Below are 18,735 nucleotides of genomic sequence, written 5' to 3'. Positions count from 1 at the left end.
GGCTGCCGGCCACGGGGTCGTGCGGCGGATCCTACGCAATAGGCAGGGGATAATTGGATACTAGGTTGGGTACAATTGGATACTAAATTGGGTGAAAAAAGGGATAAAAATCAGAAAAGAAAAAAAAAACGTTTATTTTTTAAAGTCTCGCCCTGTGTCTGATGTTATAGAAGCAGTGTAGCAGCAGGGTAGAAGCGAGGTAAAGGGGGATGCGAGACAATTTAGAGCTGCGTTTGTAAATTCGCTCTGAGAGCGCCGGAGGGCACACTGGGCTCAACGTCATAAAGGGACCAAGTAATTTGATTGGACAAGAGGCATTCCATGACTGCTGATCAGATTTCCAGAGCGAATTTACGAACGCAGCCTAGAGCAAACCACTCGCTGACTCGTTTTTTTCATAACACGAAACTTGAAGTTGTAAAGTACCCACTCGATATAATAAACAACAGTTTAACGATCACTAAATACTTATCATTTGTGGGTTGGATTCACTATTCTCGTTTGCCATAGGCTACTGGTAAGGGAGACTTTTGTAAATACTTTTGTTTTGGGACGTTCGTGTCTGGTTCAGAAGAAGAAATCAGTCCTTGGTCACTTACATCATCGTCCTCGATGGAACGTTTAGGTGGATTGGTTACCCTAGATGGTCACAAACATATATGTACAGAAACTCAATAAAGTATAAAACACAGCTAAAATATCGCTTCTCTTCAAATCACTCTCCAGCGCTTTGAGGTCAATGCATTAGTTTTTTTGGTGAACTACCGTAATAACCCTAAATGGTTAGAGAGTGCAACTTCTCTGCTTTCAGAAACTGTTGGAATGTTTTCGATTGCACATATAGTTCAAGAATTACGATAGTTTGAACGAACCCAGTAAAATCCTGTTGAGAAGTTATCGCAACAAAGAAATCACTTCTATGTTATTTTATTTTATTACTTCTTATGTTTCGACTTCCATCTTAAGACCTTTTTAAGACGTTTTATTTCAACGGCAGCAGAGTTTAGTAGACAGGAAGATGTTAGCTCGGGCATCATGTGACTTGGATGAGATGAGATGAGATGTCGCGCTGAATTGGTACTTGCCCGCCCGGGCAAGTCAAAGACGGGTTTACTTGCCTGCAATTGTTTTTACTTGCCCCGGGCAACCGTTAATGTCGAATCCTGAACAAATTAATTTGTCTAAGTAAGTGAATCATCTATCCATCATCATTTTCATCATATGAAACAGTATTCTGTGCTAGGACCAGGGCCGTTGGCAGTCACAATGCTAGAAGTTGTCTTGCTGTCCATGTCAATAATCTGAATCAGAATAATTTTTATTGCCATTGCCAAGTTTTTTATTGCCTCATCATCGGCCCAAAGTCCCTCACCCGTTCCACCCAGACATTCTCACAACATCGATGGCTTCACCGTAACCCCCTCCAACCACGTCCGCAACCTTGGCATCATCTTTGACCCCACCCTCTCGTTCCTTCCCCATGCCAACCAGGTCACTAAATCATAATTTTTTCCACCTCAGGAACATTGCCCGCATACGACCCTCCCTGTCCTTTTCCGCTGCTGAAACTCATCCACGCCCTCATAACTTCCAGACTCGACTACTGCAACAGCATCCTCTACGGTTTGCATAATAACATCCTAAACAAATTCCAATATGTCCAGAACTCTGCTGCCCGTCTGCTCCACTCGCCGCCGTGACCACATCACCCCTGTGCTCCAAAACCTGCACTGGCTCCCGGTCAAATACAGGATCCAATTCAAAATCCTACTCACCACTTACAAAGCCATCAACAATCTGTCCCCCTCCTACCTTACCAACCTCGTCCCCCTCCACACCCCCTCCCGTTGCCTCAGGTTTGACGACCAAACCACCCTCAAGACCACCAGGACCAAGCTCCGGACCTGGGGTGATAGGGCCTTTTCAGCCGCAGCCCCGTCCCTCTGGAACGCCCTCCCCAACCACATCAGACAGGCCAACACCCAGGCCCTCAAAACCCACCCCTTCAAGCTTGCCTTCACCAGTTAACCCTCTCCCCCTCCCATTCTCATGTGTCCCCAGCACTACCTTAATTAGGCCCTGATACTTTCTTTTATTTATTTATTGTTTCTTTTTTATGGTTACTACTCAATCTTTTCAGTTTGTAAAGTGTCTTTTAGTGTCTATAAAAGCGCTATATAAGTCTAATGTATTATTCTTATTATTATTCTTATTCTTATTATTCTTATTATTATTCTTATTCTTATTATTCTTATTATTATTATTATTATAAGTATATTCACATATACAGGAAATTTACTTGGTGTGGTTGGTGAAGATACAAACAATAATATAATAAAAAGACAACAATGTTATAAACACTGCCGGTATATAAGCAAAATAGTTTAAAAGACAATGGCAGAAAGTGGCAATAGAACAATAGTTATGTAGGCTGTACATTGTGTGTAAAACTGTCTGGTGGCCTTCTTTATCTGGGCCTCCTGTAGAAAGGACACACACGCACACTCCTGTAGAGAGGACACGCACACACTCCTGGAGGGAGGCACAGGAAAAGCCATATACAGATAAAAGTTATTATTATTATTATTATAGGATGCAAACATGTGCTAGTTTGACCAGATAAGGTAAGAGAGGGGTGTGGCCTATCAAAAAGCTGCTATAAAGCAGTTCCCTTCTCAGAACCAGCCTTCATTATCTACCAACATCTACTTCACAGGCAGGAACACAACATGTGTGAGTATTAACCTATAAACCCCTTTACTATCAATGACCCTGTCCATTGTAAAGCATGTTAATGGATATACAGCCTTTGATTGAATTTAATGAATGTGTTATTTCATTTACAGTTCCCTGCATACTTCCTTAGCTCAAGACCTGAACTTTCTCAGGGACAGAGCAATTGTAAGTAACAACACAACATTATTTGATGTATAATTTGTTCATGACCTGTTATGTATGTATGTCCCCTTGCTCCTTGAGATGAAATATGTTCATTGATTTACAAACATTTATTGAAATTATTGTACATTTCATTTCAGTTGGACATTTCACTGCATACCTCCAGCATCATCATTCATCACCTATCAGCTTCTTGTGCGTGAGAACATGACACAACAGAACATTTGTAAGTGTCAGCTGCCAATACAAACAGACAGGAGTTTTCAGAATTTACATTTATATATATATTTTTTTTTTTACAAATGAAAGAACAAGCTTAGAAGTGAGTCGATATGCTTTGACCATGTTAGTTTACAGTCCAGAGTTACACCAAGAAGCTTTGTTTCCTGTACTTGCTCAAAAGCAGCATTGTTCATTGCCAAATTCAGTTGTGGTTTAATACTTGATGAAGTGTTTTGATCCAAATACAATGTTCTTAGTCTTAGATATGTTCAGGACAAGTTTGTATTCAGTTAAATACTATCTGCAGCTCTTTGTCGAGGGCTGAGGTGATTTCCTTAACTGTTGGATACTTGGAAACCATGGATATTATGCTCATCACAATTACCTGACCTCCTGTAAAACAAATCCAAATGTGTTGTTTCAGGTTCTTGAACGTGTAAGAGAAATGGATTCTCAGTCAACAGTAGAGCTGGCAGCCCTGGGGCGACCCTTCAGCCTTGGGATGCTCTATGACTGCCGTAACGATTCCCTGATCCCAGGTAAGGCTTTATCTACAAGAGTCTGTAGGTGTGATGGCTGCTGATCAATTAGTAGTGGGTTAAATGTTGTAAACTCGTGGAAAAGTGTATGATGCAACAAATAGGCACTTGAATATGAAACATTTATTGATTGAGATGTTTATTTCAATGTTTTCAATGATGTTTTATGTGCAAAACAGTAACAATAATGAATATAACGGAAAAACTAAAACAAAACTAATAGAATTAAAAAGTATAAAGCAAAATAAATTATTGCACATATAATTTAGTTTTAAAAAAAAAATCTTTGAAAAGGAGTGAGAAGAAGTACAAACTTATTCAATCCCAACCCTTCTTCATAAATCATAAAGATGCTTCCTGTTCAAATGCACAAATTAATACTCTCATAATATATACAAATACTGCGTACTCAAAAGTCAAATATGATATTTACATACTTAATTACATTAAAAAAAGACAATAAAGAATACATATTTTGGAAGCCAAATGATAATAAATAAACAATAACCCCTGTAAACACCCTGTGATTATCAACCCACCCCCCCATCATCCCTGTACATTATGAAGACCATGTTTTGAACCTTATTTTAAATTGGATTATGTTTGGACATTGCTTTAACTCCACATTCAAACTGTTCCATAGCTTCACTCCACAGATTGATATACAAAACCCTTTCCTGGTGGTATAAATATAATAACCCCCCTCTCGATTACTGAACCTGGTAGTAGGTTATTTTTAGCTTTAAACATTAATTGTGCTGTTTGGTATACAATATCTGTACATTTTTGTAATTTTGACTGTAAGAATAATGGGTTCGTTTGTTCTAGATATCCGACATTGTGAATTATCCATATTGCTCTTTTTGGAGAATAGATAGTGAATATATTGAACTTTTGTGGTTATTACCCCAGACTTCCACACAGTCATTTAGATGGTAAAACTAGTGAACAGTAGAGAATGTGGAGTGATTTCTGATCCAGAACCTGCTTTGCTTTATTTATTACTGAAATGCTTTTTGACAGTTTAGTTTGTACATGATTAATGTGTGATTTCCAGCTGATTCTGTCATCTATAATTACTCCAAGAAATGTATTTTCGTAAACTCTTTAAATTTCCATTCCATCTATTTGTAGTTGTACATGTGTATTCATTTAGCAATTACCAAATATCATTATTTTTGTCTTACTCAAGTTTATTGATAATTTGTTTCTATCAAACCATATTTTTAATTTACCTATTTCTGTAGTGATGTCCTCTAGTCGTTGTTTTAAATTATCCCCGGAACAGAAAATATTTGTATCATCTGCAAATAATACCCTCTTCAGTAGCTTTGATACTTTGCATGTCATTGATATACAAAATGAACAGTTTTGGGCTCAACACTGACCCCTGGGGGACGCCACAAGCAATGTCCAAACATGTTGAGCAGAAGTTACTCAGCTTCACAAACTGTTGTCTCGCAAGGAATATATATATGTTATTTATATATTTACAGACACGCACAGGCGCTCATAAACACGAACTTCGTGCCCATTTCTATGCTAGTAATAGTAGCTTGCTAGTAAGACAACGTGTTTAGATTTTTTTTTAATCCATACAAAATAGTATTATATAAATAGTAAATATTTATTTTGATACTGTAGTGGAAGATATCCCACTACATATATATTACATATATATTACCCGTGAAGTAGCCGCTATCTTGTTCTGACATCTATCTAGTAGCCGCTATCTTGTTCTTTTTGTTTATCCTGCCCCTTCTTCACTTTGATTGGTCCAAAGTCACGAATGTAACCAACAACTGTCATCATTATTACAACCCAGCATACAAATCAATCTGTCTTGAAATCCAATGTACAGTCGTGTTGTAGTTAACTAGGTAGCAGTGGGGATTACTCACTGAATCCATTGCATTGCAGTATTTTGGCTTGACTAGCGAGTTTGTGCTGTGATTCTCAACAATGTTTAATGTAGTTCCGTGTTTCAAAATAAAAGTCTGAACATTTTGATTGGTTGCCGACATTAGGACCAGAAGACTAGCACGTGTAACAAATACAACTAATAATTCCTGACATCCTAGTAAACATTCCCAGGTCAGTTAGGATCACTACTTTATTTTAAGATTGTGAAATGTCAGAATAATAGTAGAGAAAATTATTTCTTTCAGCTTTTATTTCTTTCAGCACATTCCCAGTGGGTCAAAAGTTTACATACACTTAGTTAGTATTTGGTAGCATTGCCTTTAAATTGTTTGAATTGAAAAAAATAATTGGGTAGCCTTCCACAAGCTTCCCAGAATAAGTTGATGGAATTTTGGCCCATTCCTCCTGACAGAACTGGTGTAACTGCTTATGTTAACGTGTTCAAATGTTTTGTTTGTGTATGTAGTTAATTTCTCTTGTTGGTTATGAATCAAAGAACAATTCTGAGTTCAAGACTATTTATTTAAAGTACAAAAGTATACAGATATCAAAGCTGGATTCTGGTCTGGTCTGGTAGAGGAGAGAGAGAGAGAGAGAGAGAGAGAGAGAGAGAGAGAGAGAGAGAGAGAGAGAGAGAGAGAGAGAGAGAGAGAGAGAGAGAGAGAGAGAGTAAGAGAGAGAGAGAGAGAGAGAGAGAGAGAGAGAGAGAGAGAGAGAGAGAGAGAGAGAGAGAGGAGCTGTGTGGTCAGAGAGGTGCTGGAATCAGAGAGAGGGCCCCTCAGGCCCACACCCCTATTTATAAACAATAGTATGTAAACAGTTGCAGACAATGGCCTATCACCTTCACTGTAGAGATGCCCCAGGTGTGAAAAAGGGGAAGAGGCCAGGAGGCCATCTTAAGATACAGGCCTTTAGGTCATCCATTTTGTGATGGTCATAGATAGAACAAAGGGTCATAAATATCTTACCCTAGCCCTACAGTCAGGAGGCATTATATACAGTCCATGCATGTGTGTGTGTTTAAGTAAAAATATACTACATATTTAATAATGATTTCAAACTAAATTAGCTTCTCACACATTTTGTCATTGCAGGTGTTACATTGTGGGACAAAGAGGCACTGCAAACGGATACAAAAGAGAGTCCTACAAAGAGTACTGACTTTGAGGTTATTGCATCTGATTCCGTTGAAGCCAAGTCTTCTGCATTGAACGTTACGGCCTCACTAAAGGCAAGTTTCTTAGGTGGACTGGTTAGCGTTGAGGGTTCAGCCAAGTATCTGAATGATTCAAAAGTTTCCAAAAATCAGTCAAGAGTAACACTCAAATACAAAACTACAACAAAATTCAAACAACTGACGATGAATCAGCTTGGTCGAGGTAATGTGAAACACCCATATGTGTTTGACGATGGCATGGCAACACATGTGGTCACAGGTATTCAGTATGGAGCACAGGCATTCTTTGTATTTGACCGTGAAGTGTCTGAGAAAGAAGACTGTCAAGACATTGAAGGAAACCTGAAGATTCAGTTAAATAAGATTCCTATGGTTAAAATCGAAGGTCAGGGTTCTCTAGAAATGAAAGACACCGACTTCGCTAAAACTGAGAAATTCTCCTGCACATTCCATGGGGACTTTGCTCTTGAGAACAATCCAGTAACTTTTCAGGATGCCATACAAGTTTACCAAAGTCTTCCAAAACTGCTGGGTGAACAAGGAGAGAATGCCGTACCACTGCAGGTGTGGCTGTATCCCTTAAATAAGTTGGATTCCTCTGCTGCAAAAATAGTTCGCCAGATCAGCATTGGATTAGTGATGCAAGCACAGAGTGATTTAGAATACTTCAGTGACCTCAATATCCGATGCAATGATGCACTGAAAAACAATGTTGTACAGTATTTTCCAGAGATTGCCAAAAAAGTGAAAGACTTCAAACAAATGTGCCTTCAGTACAAGCTTACACTACAGGGGACCTTGGCCAAGACACTTCCATCTATTCGGGGAGGAGGAGAGGAGGAGTGTGTGCTTGCAGAGGTCTTACAAAGAAGGCACAGTTCTCCATTCAACAGCAGAAACCTCAGTGAGTGGATGGATGGAAAGGATAGAGAGATGAATGTCTTGAGTTCCTACATTGACATGATGAAAGGCACAAATGAGTTTATAACGATAGCCAAAACCACGAGTGAACTTGACAACAAGGTCCTGTGTCTGAAGCACGCTGTATGTTTCACTTTCACCTCATTAGAGAGTGAACCCTATCTCACAGTTCTAAAGAACTCCTTGAGGGAACCACCCAGCTCAGAAGGCACATCTACACCATCCACGCTCCCGAAACAGTGGTACTCTTCAAGTGGTGTATCAGACAAAATGAGAAGAAAAGCTAAACTTTTCTCAGATTTTGCAGTGGCCAACAAGGAGAACAAGGCCACCAGTTTCCTAATAACTGCTACAACAAATGAGGAACAAGAAGGTGCCAGTATTTACCTTTATAAAGACGGGTTTCCAATCTCTGAGGACTTTGAGCCACCTTCGAGGCCTGAAACACCAACAGCCAGTGACAGAACACATAGCAGTGTGACAGTGAACATAAACCCACCAGAACTCGGACTACAGGATGTCACCCACTACTCCATTGAGTACTCTGTAGAGGGACAAGACAGCTGGGAACAAGACAAGGCATGCAAAGCTGATCAAACATACACCTTATCCAGTTTGATTCCAAACACAAAGTACAAGTTCAGATACAAAGCAGTTTGTTCAGCAGGGCAAGGCCCAGACAGTGAGGTCAGTGACGTCATCAAAACCTTGCCCACAAATCCACCTGGAAAACCTGAAATTGAATCATCTTCCACTGAATGTGCAGTTCTCTGGCAGAAGCCTACTGAGATTGCGAAAGGAGTCAATGTAGAGGGTTACATTGTGGAATATGCAAACGTGTCACCTGACGTGAAAAAGGAGGAAACTGAGTGGAAGGAAATTCCATCTAAAGATGAAAGGTGCATCATCAGTGGACTGCAGCCAATGACAGAATATGCAGTAAAAGTAATCTGTGACTGCGGTCCAGCTGGCAGAAGCAAAGAAACTGTAGCAGTCACTGCCTCTACCACAAGTGTTGAGATTACACGATTGGCTGAATCCATAAAAAAGATAAGTAAAGAGATAAGGAAGTCAGGAGATAAAGGATACCTGTCCATTTACAAGATACCTCTGAAAAAAGAACCAGTGAATGAAGAGGGATGTGAGAGTTACAGTTTTGGCAAAGAAGGTACGAGACGTAATCGCACCGTTATGGCCCTCGGAGCAACAGGAGCAGGAAAGTCAACTCTGATCAACGGGATGATCAACTACATCCTTGGTGTTAAGTGGGACGATGGGTTCAGATTCAAATTGATTGATGAGGATCCAAAATCACAGGCAGAGAGCCAGACGTCCTTGGTCACTGTTTACAAAATCAACCATCAAGAGGGATTTCAAATCCCATACTCCATCACCATTATTGACACCCCCGGTTTTGGTGACACTCGTGGAATAACCAGAGACAAGGAGATCGTTGAGCAGATACGTGGTCTCTTTGCCTCTCAAGAGGGTGTCAGCGAAATCGACGCAGTTTGTTTAGTAGCTCGGGCCTCTCGGGCACGACTTACACATACCCAAAAATATGTGTTTGATACTATACTCTCACTTTTTGGCAAAGATGTAGCAGAAAACATTCAGATCTTAGTGACATTCGCAGATGGCCAAAGATCACCTGTTGTGGAGGCAATCAATGTCGCTGAAGTACCTTGTCCTAAGACACCTCAGGGTCTTCCAGTTCACTACAAATTCAACAATTCAGCTCTGTATGCAGATGAAAATTGTGATGAAGATGATGGTGATGACACCTTTAATCAAATGTTTTGGGTTATGGGTGTCAAAAGCATGCAGAAGTTTTTCTCTGCTTTGGACACCTTAGAGACCAAAAGCTTAAGGTTAACCAAGCAGGTCCTCAAAGAGCGCAAACAGCTGGAAATTGCAGTGGAGGGTTTGCAGCCACAGGTTAAAGCCGGGTTGGCAAAACTGGAAGAAATAAGGAAGACAACACAGATAATCCAGGGTCATGAAGCTGAGATCAGCTCAAATGAGAACTTTGAATTTGAAGTTGACATCATAAAGCCAGTTCAAAAAAAGATTTCTGGCACTGGAAGTTTCATTACCAACTGTCAGCAGTGTTCAGTAACTTGTCACATCCCCTCTGGAATACCAAATGATGCAGACAAGAGAGGATGTAATGCGATGGGAAGCAATGGATACTGCACAGTATGCCCTGGGAAATGCCACTGGAATGTGCACATCAATCAAAAGTACAAATGGGTCTATGAAACAGTTAGAGAGAAGCGCACTATAAATGACCTGAAGGAAAAGTATCAGAAAGCCACAAAGCAAAAGATGTTAACTCAGGATGTGATTGAAATGCAACGGAAGGAAGTGGAACATCTAGAGGATATCATGATGGACCTAATAGAGAGGTCAGCAGAGTGTTTAGCTCAACTGAACAAGATTGCTTTGAGGCCTAACCCACTCTCGACCCCAGGGTACATAGAGATGCTCATTGAAGGCGAGAAGGCTGAGGCCAAAGAGGGCTACCTGGCTCGTATCCAGTCTCTGGAGACAGTGAAACATCAGGCGGTAATCATATCAAAGGTGCAGATGTATGGAGAAAGCCTCACACGCACAGAAGAACAACAACAAGCAAAAAAAGAGAGAAAAAAGGGGGGAAAAGGTGTACTCGGTAGTGTATTTCTTCGTTACTTTAGAAGTTGAAATGTGTCACAATTTGATGTAAACAGACACCTCTCGGAAATGAGAAAGACGTGAAATTCGTCTTGAAAGTTTTTTTTTTTTTTTTCAGATTTTCGTTTTTTTAGCTAACATTCAACTCGAAGATGTGAAGTACCCACTCGTTATTTTTCCGAACAGTTTTACGTTCATTAAATAAGTGTAATCTATAACACAATGACTTCGTTTCTTGTTGTTTGATGGGGATTCATTATCTTTGATGGGGATTTTCTGTGCTTAGTGATTTCAGGTGTAGCAACTTTCAAATACTCATGTCGTCTTCAATTGTTTCCGATTTCAATGTATGATGCATCATATCATTTGAAAGCTTACAATCTGTAGTTTAAGCACATGTAAAAAACAGAAAAATGATTTTGCCTACAGGTACCCCTTTTCATTGGCAGTTTAATGTCATTTTGTTGGGTTCATTTAGATTTAGTAATCAAAAAATTATAACCAAGGACTTTCAGGACTGTCTCTGTGAGCCTCGTGGGTCATCACCTCATCATTAATCTCACTGCTAACGTAGGGCGTTCGTAAAATCGCTCTGAGAGCGCCGGAGCGCACACTGGGTGCAACGTCATAAAGGGACCAGGTCATTTGAGTGGACAAGAGGCATTCCATGAATGCTGATCAGATTTCCAAGGCGAATTTACGAACGCAGCTAGCGAACAGAAGACGCAAAAAATCGTCAGATCAGATATATAAACGGGTTATTTTGGTAAACTGGACACATTTTGGGAATATATGTGGTTACTTTCTCGCCTGAAAACATATTAAAACTTCATAAAATGACATGTTAACACTTGTGTCGTGTATTTTCATGCTCTGTAACCATAGCAATGGCCCTCTAATACACACAATGGCCTTTTGACATGCATGTGCAGAGGCTGTAATATCATCATGAGTAGATATAATTGCATTAGGGCCCGAGCCAGAAAGACGCCCATAGCATAAATTGCATTAGAATTGTATTAGACCATAGGGTGAATTGCATTAATAACATCCTATTTACAGGACAGAAAATGACCTCACCTACTATGATCTCACTGGAAAACTTTGTATCTAACCAAATTAAAATGACGTGGACTCTGTTTTGATTGGCTCAGCGACAGTGACAAGGGGGGGGTATAAAATCCTGTACACAGAGGGACTCTTTCTCTTTTTCTTCATATCCATATCTTTGACTTAATATCCTGTGACCGATTCGGACCACCAGCTCCATTGAGGGGCCATGCTGTGTAACCTGCTTTTTTGAATAAACAAGTCTTAAATTTGCTCAAGAACTCTTCTTCATTTTTAGCAGTAACAGATACCAAAATATACGAAATAATGGCGAGCCAGCCAGGAGTAAATTAATAGCTTATAAGTAATTATAGTGACCGTCAATTTTTGCATCTCTTCAACTTCTCTCAGCGCCTGGAGGTAAGTAGCCAATTCCCCCCCTCTCTCTGCCCTCTCTCTGCTCTCTCTCTGTCTCTCCCTCTGTGCCTGTAACCCATTGACTTCTGCCCCTCCTCCTCCTCTCCCTCTCTCTCTCTGTCAGACTTCCAGCTTTGATGTAATTAAATGGTCTTAAGTTATAAACAAAAGAATTTAGATTTGTGTTGAGTATCTGTTAGAAATATAAGATAATTACAATTGGATTGAATTTAAAGAGCCGGATTTAGAAATCTGTATTTGTACATAAATGTGTAATTGTACGATATTGTAGAAGTATCGTGTGTGTGGTGGAGCAAAGGATGAATTGCTTCAGTGCGCGTTTTGCGAATGCGCTGTCGACAGGAAATTAACGGAAGACGTTTTGTTAATGGGTCGGCAATATTGGTTAAGATTAGCGAGAAGCTGATAATTGTGTTATTGTATGTAAAAGGAATGAGAATTCCTGTTTGATAAGCTGATAATTGTGTTATTGTATGTAAAAGGAATGAGAATTCCTGTTTGATAAGACAAAAGGACCATTGTGAGGAGCGGAGCTAATTACTTTAGTGCCGTCCGAGCCTTATGCCTGCAGGCGCTCAAGTCCCTCTTCAGACAGAGGCTGTGGAAAAAAAGGCATTAGAGAATATTAGAGTGAAACATTTGGTAAATAATACGTTTAACTGCATTGAAAGATAATCTTGATATTGCGGAGTCGTGAATGTGCTCTGTTTGTGAAAACAAAAGTTGTGAAAAAGACCGTGGTTTTTCAAGGAAAAACCGTGGGGTAGAGCCCATCCCCTCCCTTTCTGTGTGTCTCATTTCAGAGAAAAAAAGGCTGCAAAAGCACACATGCACACACGGAGTTGAAAATCCTTTCTACTACAAAGGGAACCTGAATTTGATTGTTGCATAAAAGATAAGGTTGAATCCATTACACATAGATTGTAGTATTTATAAAATTAGAGATAAAGTGGGTTGATCGTTGGGGTATTTTAAAGTAGTTTGGGGATATTTGTTGAGTTTCATTCGCAAGTCTGGTGAAAAGCGGGCGCATGCGCGGAGAGGGGCGTAGCCCAGCAGAGACTGGAGACGGATTCTTTTTTCCTCCATTTTGCTTTCTTGCCTTTCACCGATCTCCCGCATACCAACCGGCCGCGCAACCACTACACCAAGAGAGTTAGCCCCTTGACAACCTATTACTTTCACAGCCTATTGTTTTTTACGGTCTATGGATAATTCAACTGTCTAATGAAAACCATTACTCCACAGGTTTTAAATCAATGTATATGATTATATAATGAATAATTCTAACTAATCGTTCATTCTTTTCGCTTGACGGTTGGGTTGTTTATGGATTGTAGAAAATAATAGGTTGCGACTTGAAGATCACGGCAGGGTGGTCTGAAGCAATCGATAAGACATTTTCGGTTGCTTACAGAATCAGATTCCATCTGAGCCTATCAGATCTATGGAAGGAACTTGCTGCCATCTAGTGGACGGAACACGATAAGACAAGTCGGTTACTTGTTGTCTGAACATAAGATGTTGGAACATAATGTTTATTATCTAGTGGACAGATTGTAATAGTCCAATGATAACGTTTTCTTTCACAGGGTTACATCAATGAAGTGTCAATGACTAAGTCTAATTAATTATGCATTCCTTTCAAATAACAAGTCGATTTCTTTACAGATTGTAATTAATAATTAATCATTTTATTCCTTCCAAAATAAATCGATTTCTTTACAGGTTGTTGTCATTATTCGTGTTTTACATCTTTTTATTTCAAGTTAAGTTCTTTTTCACAGTTTTTGATTAAAGAATAGCAGAACAGTTTCTATCTGAGGATTGATCAATCAAGGGTTTGTGGATCAGAAAGACTTAGAGCGTGACCTGCCTTTGTAATTTGATAAATTGTGTTGAACAGCCTTTGTAGTTTAATAATTAAAGTTGACCTGAACTATAATTAGTATTGATTGAGCAATTAAGTGATACACATTCATACACAATAAGGGAAAAACATTTAGATTAAAACTAAACAAAATTTGGATTGAATTGAATTGAAATTAAATTGAATTTAAATTTAAATTGAATGATTATTTAGTTATGATTATTAATAATTGATTAATATTAATTAATAGTGATAATTGATTGTTAGTGATTAATTAGTTATAATTATTTAAATAATTTAAATTAAATTGAATTAAAATTTTAATTAAATTTAAATTAAAACACACACACACATAGATTACATTTAAGTCAATAATACACAATACCACTGAAACAATCCGTTGTTCTGAATTGTAATGTTCTGTGTAGACAGTTGACGCAGTTAAAAGTTGGACTAGCATCTGTTTAGCAGATACGGCAACAGAAGGTGGGTTGTAAGAAAAGTACACCTTATAGCATATTTTCAGCATATTAAGCAGTATAAATATTTCAGACATGGGAGCCAAACCCAGTAAAATTGTGAGGGCTGTTAATACAGATAAGGGAATATTAGCAAATTCATCCCCTGTGGCTATAGTGGAAAAAATGAATCCTCTTGTTAAGGAGATTAGCAAAATGTCAACGAAATGGAATATTCGTTGGGCAGACATTGAACAACCATGGCCAGAAGAGGGCACCTTTGACTTACAATTAATTGCAACATTGGAGATACTTATCAATGCACATAAGGCGCATCAAAAAGGAAAGATTAGATCAGAGAAACGCAGGTTAGAGTTAGCTATTTTAGACCTCTTCAAGGTAGAGGGGCAGAAAGTAGCATTAGCTTGGAATGAGAAAACAGCTCACATGGATCCAGAAAAAAGAGATGAATTGGCCAAAGCAATGGAAGAGAAAGTGAACATTCCATTCTCACACACAGCTCCAATCTCCAGTCCTCCTCCCTATGCCAAGATACTGGAGGACAATTCTCAGCGGATCTACCCTCAGGTCCCCGTCCTAAGTACGAACGGAGCCTTCACTATCAAAGATGAGGGTGATAATGTACTAGAGAGGGGAAGAGCGAAAGTGACCGTGGATTTCGAACCAGAGAACAAGACAGATGACAGTGAAGATGGCAGTGGAGGTGAAGGCGAATGTTCCGGTGCTGACAGCAATGCACAGGGAGGTTACAGTGCTCAGATCAGAAAACTAATAGCCAGGGCCGAAAAACAGGGAAGGACAAGACGCTATAAAAAGGGAAAAGAAGAAAGTGGTTCTGAAGATGAGCAGGAGTCTCTGAAGATAGAGAAGAAGAAAGAGAGCTTAAAGCAAAAGAAGAAGATGTCGGAGGAAGAGGAGGAAGAAAGGGTGAAAAAGGATAAGGAGGAGTTAAGAAAGAGGGCAAGAAAACTCCAAGAGAGAAGCCTAAGAGAGGAGGAAAGTTGTATACGACAGATAGAGGAACTGTTAGAACAGGTAGCTCAAGTGACATCACATCATACATCCCAGCCGAACCTCCCAAGGTCTACAGCGACACCAAGGCGGGACGAAAGAACGAAGCCACTAGTAAGCAATTATGACCTTAGACCAAGAGGGAAGGCATCGGAGGAAGAGGAAATTCAGGGGATCTTCCCGGTGCTGTTTCGAGATAACAAGATAGAATATCGTCCTTGGGGTCATACAGATCTGTCTGAAGTGATCGAAAAACTCCCAGTCCTAGAAGATGGGGGTCACCCTTGGACTAACGAGATGGACGTGAGACTGACAGGGACGCAGGCCGCGATGGGAGACCTGAAAAGACTCTTAGCCTTTATTACAGGATTGGACACCATGCAGGAAATATTGACGAAGGCAGGACTTCATAAATATATCGGTACATCAGTTTATGACCCAGAGCTCTTCGCAGCAAACAGAGGCAGGCTGTGGAAGGCAATCAGAGAGACATACCCTACTCACATTCACCCAGACAATATCATCGTGATGCCACTGGGAGAAGATGAGAATCCCAGGGGTTTTGTAGCCCGTGTGCACTCTCAATGGAGAAGTGTGACAGGGAAGGATGCCGAAGATAACCCGTTAGAAAAAGCCATAATCAGGGAAAAGATTCAACAAGGTCTCCCTACCCCAGTTAAGAACAAGTTAGCAGAAGTGGTGGGGCTACGACACATGAACAAGGCTGTTTATATAGACAACGTAGCACACCAAGTAGAATTATTTAGAAAGAAGATTCAGATACAGAAGGCACAAGACGAAGACTCACTCAGAAAACTAACTCAAGTACAATTGACTGAAGGCAAGAAAACCAGAGAGAGAGTGCAGACCATAGCCCTACAGGTCCCATCTCAGCCACAGCAACTGCAAACTGTCCCTCCCCAGTCATACCCACAGGGGCCACAAGGGGGGTATCCATACCCACAGGGGCCACCAGGGGTGCAAGTGGTTCCGTACCAGCCATACAACCAGCCTGGCCAAGGACCACCACAAGAGGGATGGACCGCAGCCGGGAAGAAGATGTTAGGACCATGTTTCCAATGCGGCCAGGATGGACACTTAGCCCGTACCTGCTGGAAGAAGAACCAGGGGGGCGCAGGGGGGAAACAAAAAGGAAGATATAGGCCCCCTGCTACACCGGCTCCAGGAGTGGTGAACCCCTACGGAGGCCCAGCAGCTGGGCTATAGGGGTGCCCAGAAGATCCGAGAGGGGGGTGCCAGCTGGTGGTGACAAACAGGCCTGAAGATGAACCTACCATATGGGTGTCGGTCAACCAACGTCCATTAGAATTGATGGTGGACAGTGGAGCAGCCTACACCTGTCTGAAGCCTAAAGATGCCACGCACCTTCCTATGTCTGGGAAATATGTGAAGACAATCGGATTCGAGGGAATTAAACAGCTGATCCCTACTACTGAGCTTGTAAGCTTAGAGTACAAAGGACAGAGAGCAGATCTGTCAATACTTGTATCAGAACACACGCCAATAGGGCTACTAGGGAGAGATGCACTATGCCAATTGAACTGTACAGTGAAATGCACACCTGACGGCTGTCGGGTGACAGTGCCACAAGAGAACAGACAGCTGTCTGTCATGATGGACAACAACGCATCTATGGTGTATTGGGTGGGAGGGCTTAGCCCAGACCTAATGGAACCAGCAAGGATGTGGGACAATTATATCCTGGCACACATGTCAGAGGCCAGAAGGCCTACTGATCCATTGCATTGTACACTCCAGTATTTTAGAGAAGTTGCAGATGCAAACCCAGATGAGTGGCTGAAGCATCAGCCAAAACAGGTACAGCTTAGTACAAGTTGTATAATCCTAGGCCCTCAGGGAGTGGCTATGAAGATAAACAGTGACACTTATCTAGATCAGGAGCATAAGATTGAGGGTAGCATCCCTCATGTGACACTTATGATATCTGAACACTATAAACAGAAGCATTTAGGGGCAATGATGGCAGACTCAGAAAAAGCCAGATTTGTAACGACAAAAGAAAACCCTGCTATCTGGAGGAGCATTGATGGACAGTTCACAAAACTGATGATCTCTGCTCAAGGAATAGGACATCCGCAGACTGTGAAGCTAATGAACCAGCTAATCCTTCCTGTACAACCTGAAAAAGACCTCAGAGAAGAAATGATACAGAATGTGCCAGCAGACCTGTGGGCAAAGAACAGTACAGACATTGGATTTGTGAAATCAGCTCGTCCATTGAGAGTTGAACTCATACCGGGTGCAAAACCCCCTTGGAAAAACCAATACCCATTGAAGCAGGAAGCAATTGATGGAATTGAGCCACAGATCAAAGGATTGTTAGAGGCAGGAGTCTTGAAGATAACTCAATATCCGTTAAGTAACACACCTCTTCTGCCAGTAACGAAACCTGATGGTTCATATCGTCTGGTACATGACCTACGGGCTGTGAATGAGGTAGTTGTCAGCTATCCAGCTGAAGTTCCTGATCCTCATGTGCTGTTGACTCAGATTCCATCTACAGCCAAAGTATTTACAGTGATTGATTTATGCGGGGCTTTCTTTTCTATACCTCTTAGTGTAGAAAGTCAAGGGTTATTTGGGTTTACCTACAAAGGTCAACATTATCAATATACCAGAATGCCACAAGGGTACAAACACAGTCCTCATGTTTTTAATCAGGTCTTGAAGGAGGACTTAGACGGGTTAGGGCAGACGATAAGTAGTACTGCCATTCAGTACATGGATGACATACTCCTTTGTGCCCCAGATGAAGAAACATGTCACAGGGATTCCGTTAAACTGTTAAAGGTTTTGGCGGAGAAGGGACACAAGGTGTCTAAAAAGAAGCTACAGTATTGCCAGGAAAAGGTAACTTACTTAGGACAATCTATTACACAGGGACATCGCAGTGTCACTAATGAACACTTGGAAGCTATTCAGAAGGCTCCAAAACCACGAACGGTTAGGGAAATGATGATGTTTTTGGGCATTACTGGGTATAGTTCAGCATGGGTGGAGGATTACACTAGACTGGTCGCTCCATTGAGGGGGATGATTAAGGAAACAGGTAGTGATAAACTCCAATGTTGCATTACTTGGACAAGGGAAGCTGATTTGGCGTTTGAGACAATTAAACACAAATTACAAGAAGCGCCAGCTTTAGCGCTTCCAGATTATTCCAAAGAATTTGGATTGTATGTTTCTTCTTCAGCCAAAGGGAAGTATGCCTGCGCTGTTCTTACGCAACCAACAGGCATTGGACCTAGTCCACAGCCCATAGCCTATTACTCTGTCGCATATTCAGAGGTAGAAATGGGTTTCGCGCCATGCTACAGAGCAATGGCCGGGGCATATCTTATGTACGAGAAAGCAACAACCTTGACAATGGGGTACCCAATTACCATTCTCTGCCACCACAGTCTAAGGAATCTTTTGAATCAAGGCAAGTATACTTTGACGATGCCTAGGATTAGGAATTATTACAGGATGTTGGAAAGGGAAGATGTAACA

The 18,735-nt window shown here is 40.8% G+C and overlaps 1 protein-coding gene across 1 annotated transcript in view; it reads left to right on the top strand.

Annotated features, from left to right (window-relative positions):
- Positions 1-3,550: 3,550 nt before the first annotated feature.
- The window catches only part of LOC308169009 (neoverrucotoxin subunit beta-like), a gene marked incomplete at its 3' end in the record, with an annotated part of 34,054 nt that continues 18,869 nt past the window's right edge, over positions 3,551-18,735 (top strand). The window contains exons 1-3 of the mRNA XM_080543647.1: positions 3,551-3,659; positions 6,677-7,411; positions 10,154-10,248. Coding sequence (XP_080399773.1) covers positions 3,566-3,659; positions 6,677-7,411; positions 10,154-10,248 — 924 coding nt within the window. The 5' untranslated portion in view covers positions 3,551-3,565. The remainder of the gene's footprint in view (positions 3,660-6,676; positions 7,412-10,153; positions 10,249-18,735) is intronic.

The sequence above is a fragment of the Nansenia antarctica genome, assembly GCF_963989245.1.
Source record: "Nansenia antarctica genome assembly, chromosome: 12".
Classification (NCBI taxonomy): domain Eukaryota; kingdom Metazoa; phylum Chordata; class Actinopteri; order Argentiniformes; family Microstomatidae; genus Nansenia; species Nansenia antarctica.
Note: the sequence above shows the minus strand (reverse complement) of the source record. Positions and strands in the feature narration are given on the sequence as shown.